Source organism: Spinacia oleracea, chromosome 5, assembly GCF_020520425.1.
Source record: "Spinacia oleracea cultivar Varoflay chromosome 5, BTI_SOV_V1, whole genome shotgun sequence".
Taxonomy (NCBI): Eukaryota; Viridiplantae; Streptophyta; class Magnoliopsida; order Caryophyllales; family Amaranthaceae; genus Spinacia; species Spinacia oleracea.
This window is the reverse complement of record NC_079491.1, coordinates 103,105,897-103,112,454: the sequence shown is the minus strand read 5'-3', so window position 1 is coordinate 103,112,454 and position 6,558 is coordinate 103,105,897. Positions and strand designations below refer to the sequence as shown.

The 6,558-nt window shown below is 36.8% G+C and overlaps 1 protein-coding gene and 1 long non-coding RNA gene across 2 annotated transcripts; both read left to right on the top strand.

Annotated features, from left to right (window-relative positions):
• The first annotated feature begins 259 nt into the window (after positions 1-259).
• LOC130461754 (uncharacterized) lies at positions 260-3,271 on the top strand. Its single transcript, XM_056829941.1, has 4 exons — positions 260-367; positions 421-476; positions 991-1,071; positions 1,363-3,271. The coding sequence occupies exons 1-4, from the start codon at positions 260-262 to the stop codon at positions 3,269-3,271; spliced, it is 2,154 nt and encodes a 717-aa protein (XP_056685919.1).
• A 1,056-nt stretch (positions 3,272-4,327) lies between these two features.
• LOC130460650 (uncharacterized) lies at positions 4,328-5,930 on the top strand. Its single transcript, XR_008920577.1, has 3 exons — positions 4,328-4,451; positions 5,477-5,569; positions 5,660-5,930. It is a non-coding gene; the product is annotated as an uncharacterized lncRNA (long non-coding RNA).
• Positions 5,931-6,558: the final 628 nt, after the last annotated feature.

Genomic DNA, 6,558 nt, shown 5'->3' with positions numbered 1-6,558 from the left:
TTCCTATGAGTTCTTAATCTTAAAATTTCTAATACTAAATGCTACTGCACTATGCTTCAAATTCGGTGTTTCCCTTTTTAGAGTCACAGACCTGATTAGTAATGCCACGAGCAAATAACTTCACATATGATGCTGCTAGTTTTTTTTTTTTTGGGTGCTTGGGTGTTGCTGGTGCGTGGCTGATGGTTTCGTTCTATTCAGGTGTTGGGTGCTAGCTCTTTGATGATGTGTTGTTGTTGGTATAGTCTGATGGATAGGTATGGTAACTGCTGTGTTTTGTGTAGTTGGTTGGGGTTCTGCTGCTTCTGCAGACTGTGCTGTTCTTGCTAGGTTGTGTGTGTTTTGCAGCTGGTTGGGTGTAGCTGTGGTTCTGGGTCTGGGTTTGATGTTGCACTGTTGTTGGGTCTGGTTCTAATGTAGCTGTTGGGTATGCTACTTAACACTGGTTTGTTTGTTCAACTTGATATGTTCTTCTTGTAAGTTGGGTTGCTGTCCTAGTTGGTTGTTATTGAACTATCCATATCTAAGTGAAACAACTACTCTGTATTTTCAGATGTTGGTGTGCAATATTTTGACATCAATAGAAACTATTATTGCTTAGTTTTTTTCCAATCTGATTGCCAGCAGCTTGAATGCGGGGGATATATTTAGGATACGGTTGGGAGAACATGACTGTCTTGGCTACTGTTATCTATTAATTGAAAAGAGTAACTGAGTTGTGATGTAGACAAAGAGAGAAAAGCTCACTTGGGGAATTGCTTTTATTGCAATGTTTTTGTGTATCGTGTATGTTGTTAAGGATACTAATTAATTAATTCCAAGTAAAACCATAGTGTCGATTCCCTATTTTACTTATTTATGACTCTGTTCTTGTTTTTATATGCTCGATCAATATCATACTCTCTAATTCAACAATAATGATTCTGAACTTGGTTTTTGGTACTTGTTATTTTGGAATTGATTTTTTGATTTTGAAATTCTGCTATGAAGCAGCCCTTCCGTTAAGCTGGTGCAGACTGAGCACATTTTGACTGCTGTTGGTTTTGGGCAAAAATTCTCTTGGAATCAAAGGTACTTCCACTCATTGATTTGTGCTTTCTTTATTGGGTTTTTGACTAACTTTATCGTTTTGATTATTTTTTGGTTTGTTGTAACTGAAATTACTTGTTATTTAAATTGGTTGTAACTTAAGTTACTCGTTATTTTTGCCCATAATTATTTTGGTATCTATGTTGAAGTTGATGTTTTGAATTGATTCCCTATTCTACTTCTTATGCCCTTTTCCAGTTTTTGTATGCTCTAGATCTCTTGACTTTTTATAGACTTTTTTGTGATCTATAGACTTTTTTTTGTGTAATTTAGGCATTGTCGTTGTGAAATATATTTAACAATGGATCAAAATTGGATGAACTTCCCTAGAGGGTCAGAAGGTTTTAAAGCTGCTTTGAATATTTTTCTTGATGGTTATTTTGCAAAGGATGCTATTGGAGGACAAACCTTTTGCCCTTGTAAAAAGTGTTCTAGGCGTTTTTGCCATTCTAGAGACGTCATTTATGATCATTTGATTGTTGACGGATTTGTAAAGGGATTCAGGGAGTGGGTCGTTCAAAGGGAAGCATCTTCATCTACAAGTAACGATATGTCTGGAATTAATGATCAAAATACATATGATGATATCGATGGTTTATTACATGATACTTTTATTGAGGTGGAAGAAGGTTTAGATGGAGATCAAGGTGTTCCAAGTGAGCCAAATGAGGAGGCTAGAAAGTTTTATAAGCTAGTAGAAGAAGGGAAGCAAGAGCTTTATCCGGGTTGTAAAACTTTCTCAATGTTATCCTTCATAATCCGTTTATTTCTCTTCCAGGTCCTTAATGGCTTAAGCAATGCGGCCTTTGGGGATCTCTTAGAGTTATTAAGAGAGGCGTTTCCTATGGCTCGACTTCCAAAATCCTATAACGAATCTAAGAATATAATCAAGGATTTGGGTCTTGATTATAAAAAGATACATGCTTGTCCCAACGATTGCATTCTTTACAGGAAGGAGTATGAAGGAGCTGATGTTTGTCCCAAGTGTGAAACATCAAGGTGGAAGTCTAAGAACGTCCCTGCAAAGGTTTTGAGGCATTTTCCTTTGAAGCCTAGACTCCAAAGACTTTTCATGTGTTCTAAAACAGCTGAGTCAATGGTTTGGCATGATAAAGAGCGAACAAAAGATGACAAAATTAGACATCCAGCAGATGCACAATCTTGGAAGGACTTTGATGAGACGTATCCTGACTTTAAAAAGGAACCAAGAAATGTTCGACTAGCTCTTGCCAGCGATGGATTTAATCCATTTCGAACTATGAGTGTTGCTCATAGCACATGGCCTGTTGTGTTGATTAATTATAACCTTCCACCCTGGTTTTCTATGAAACCTGAATATTTTATGCTGTCTTTGTTAATTTCGGGCCCTAAGTCTCCTGGAAATGACATAGATGTTTATTTGCAACCGTTGATTGATGAACTGAAGGAATTATGGGAGTATGGGGTTGAGACATATGATGCATTTAAAAAGCAATCATTTCAATTGCATGCTGCTTTAATGGGGACGATAAATGATTTCCCGGCTTACGCTATGTTATCTGGATGGTCTACTAAAGGAAATTATGCATGTCCTAATTGTAACCATGATGTGACACCGAAATATTTGCCTCACAGCAAAAAAAATTGTTATATGGACACCCGTAGGCTTCTTGATGCAAGTCATCCATGGCGAAAGGATAAGAAATCATTTAATGGAGAAACAGAGGATAGGTGTGGACCTTCTCCGTTATCAGGCACTGACCTAGTAAATGAGTTAGAGAACTTTGTAAATGATTTCGGGAAACCAAAGAAAGGTGGAGGAAGTAAAGGTCCATGGAAAAAGAAACCAGCTTTTCTTCAATTGTCATATTGGCCTAATATCAAATGTCGTCATAATCTTGACGTCATGCATATTGAGAAAAATGTTTTTGACAATATTGTTGGCACGTTGTTAGACATTCCAGGAAAGTCTAAGGACCACAACAATGCGCGTCTTGATTTAGTGGCCCTTGGCCTAAAGCCACATCTCCACCCTTATCTTTCTGATGATGGCAACCACATGTTATTTCCACCGGCACCTTATACAATGGGTAATGAAGAGAAGGATTTGTTCCTTAAAGTTATTAAAGAAACAAAGTTACCTTCTGGGTATACAGTTACAGCAAGAAGTGCAACGATTGGAACAAGACCGACAAACAGCTAGGCGCCCACTTTCTGCCATTGTTCCAATGGAAAACCAAGGAGAAAGTGATCTCTCACAACAAGGTTATTGTTTTCAAACACCACCTTTTTGGTTCATATCATATATTTTGTTCTGCTAAGTCTTATGATAAAAATGAATAAAAAAGGCTTTATACTGATGACATGTTAAGATAATGGGTGTTTCAGTGTTCTATAACTGTGTGTCATGTGTCATGCAACAGCAAGCTGGAAACTATGGAACATTTGTTTTTTTAGTGTTCAGCTGAGGTGTGGAGCAGAATTCTGTGATTGATTGGCAGAGACAGTTTGATAAGGGGGAGCATAATTCTGTGTCTTATTATTTTTTTAAATTACCTGAAGGTCTTAAACTGGTAGATGGGTCTTATTATTCTTTAGTTTCAAACTAGATTTTTTTTCTTTGACATGATTAGAGTCAGAAGGCAAAGCATGCAAAAGTTGTATAATCCACTATCCCCATGACTTTTTCATACAATCATTTATCTTAGTTAAAAAAGTGGAAACATACCAAGGCCGAAATCACCAATTTTAATGTTATTCCGAGCATGAAAGAATATGTTATTTGGCGTCAAGTCACGATGAATGATTCTATGCCGTGTATGTGTACTAATGGCAGGTCCTAAAAAGAAAGGTCGAGGCCCGACAAATTTGTTTGATGTCCATGCTCGCAAATGGGAAGACCGTATTGCTATTTATTGTAATGAGAAAGGACAACCAGTTGGACCTGAAAAGGCGAGGAAAGAGCTAACCAGATTCTTAGGAACCATTGCTCATGACTACAATTGGGCTCCCTTGACTTATACAAATTGGAAATCAGTTCCAAATAAGGATAAAATATGGGAATTCGTGAATGTAAGCTTCATTGTCTTACTTTACTAGCTCGATCCTTACACTTTAATTCTTTCCTTTTTATGTTATTTGTTATATTTTGATGTATAACAAAAAAATCATTATTTTAGAGCAAGTACATCCTTCCACCTGAATCTCAAGATTGGGTAATGGACACCCTTGATCAATCTTGGAGAGGATTCAAATGTGCGCTGAAAAAAAAACATTATTATAAGTATGACAATCTTGAAGATAGATTGAATGATGTTCCAGAAAGAGTGCCCGAAGAACACTACAAGACGCTCCTAGCTTATTGGGAGACGACCGCAGCAAAGGTACTAAATGATTATGATTTTGCTCTACTTTCATGCTCATTATTTGTTTTTTCTTTTGTTAAGCTTGGAGTCATATTAGGATGCTGCCTAGATATTTTTTTTGATTTTCTTTCGATTTTCTTTCATGTTTGGTATGTCTGGTACCCTGCTGGATATAACAGAAATAATGCTACTTAGTATTACTGTTTATACAATTTGGAGGGAGATGAATCTCAGGCGTTTTCAGAATGTACAAACTGATGAATCTCTATTACTGAAGCAGATTCAGCTCAATACTTATATCAGATGCCTCCACTATCCTAAACTCTCTGGCTTAGTGCCTTAATTTTGGTCTCTGCTGGTTGAGTTTTGCTTCTGTTCGTTTAGTTGCGGACACAGTTCTGTTGCTTCTGCAGGGGCTTTTGGGTAGTGCTGGTCTGGTTTCAGGCTGCTAGCTTTGGCAGGCTGCAAATGTTGTTCTGTTGTGTCTGCATTCAGTTTTTTTTGTGTTGTCTTATTCCTGGTTTTCTCCCTGGATCTGGTGTTTAGGTGCAGTCAGTCTGTTTTCTTAGTTCAGCTAGTGTTTCTGCTGAGTGCGGTTTGTTTGCTGTTGGCTAGTGCTCTAGTTCCTGGTTCAGCGTGTGTTGATGGGCTTCTGGTTAAATTTTGTGTCCTGTTGCTGTTGCTTTATTGTTGTTTACTGCTAGGGATGCGGGTTGTGCTCACGTAGCTTTTGTCTCTTTTGCGTTGTTTGGTTGTTGTGTTGGTTTTTTTTCTTCCCTTTGGTAATAAAATATCTCTATTTTACCCAAAAAACAAACAAAAAAGAGCAGAATAGTGAATAGTTGGCTTCTTAAAAAATCATCAGATGTTTTTGTATCTTTTAATTTAAAGAAAAGAAAGGTTTGACTATATGATGAAGTGTCTTCATGGTGCATGATTACAATACACCTGCTCATATCCTCATACAACACTCAAAATATAACCTAATTCTCTAAAATTACCTGTTTCAAGATATGCTCATTATTTGTTTTTTCTTTTGTTAGAAAACAAGTTTGCAGAATTCAGAAAATCGTCGAGAACTAGACAACATGCACACAGTTGGTCCTGTTTCTTTCGCCATGAAGCATGAAGAGATGGTGCGATATGCAATTCATATTGAGCTTAATTATAATGGTTTTGTAATGAAAAACTGATATATTTTGTTTTTCTTATAATTCATTTCTTAGTTACGGAAAGATGGTGTTGCACCATCAAAAAGAAAGATGTTTGAAGAGACTCGACGACGAAAGGAAGGAAAAACATATGATCGGCCTTATGATGATACTGAACAGAAGATAGTAATTATTATACAATTCTTGTATTTTAATATACATACAAACTAGCTATTGTATCATACACATTGAATTAACCAACTTATTTTCTTTAATATAGCAAGCAATGAGGAAGTTGGAAGCTTTGCAAGATGGACAAAGCAGTGATTCTCGTAAGGATTCATTTGTTGAAGTAATGGGGAATACACGTCGGGGATCAGAACTGTTAGTTGGACGTGGTGTCACTCGTATGAAGCTGAAGGAGAAGAAAACTAGTACTTCTTTGATTTTACCAGAGGAAGTCATGGAGAACATTAAAACTGCTGTTATTGCTGATGTGCAGAAGGATATAAGTGCTGAAAAAGACGAGTTAGCAAAAGAAAAGGAAGTCCATGCTGCACAAGTTGCTACAGAAGCTGCTGAAATGCAAAGAAAGTCAAAGGAACTTGAATTAGAGGCCTTAAAACTACAACAAATGCGTAGGGAATTTGAAAGTCAACAAGAGAATATTACTCTTGATGTGATAGCTCTGTCAATTGCACAACTACGCCAAAAAAATCCTAGTTTGACACCTCAAATGATTGCAAAAGCTATAGTGTCAGCCACTGCAGATGGTCCATAGCATATAGGTTTCTTACCTACTGGTATGTTTTCTAATTCATAATATTCCTTCTCCTTATTTTTGTGCACCTGTTCCACAACGCAGTATTTTGCCTTCAAAACGCAGGAATGCTAAATTGTGAAATAATACAAAGAACATCAATAATGATCAAACCTTAGTAGGTTTAGAAAGCTATCATATCAATTCATCAAGG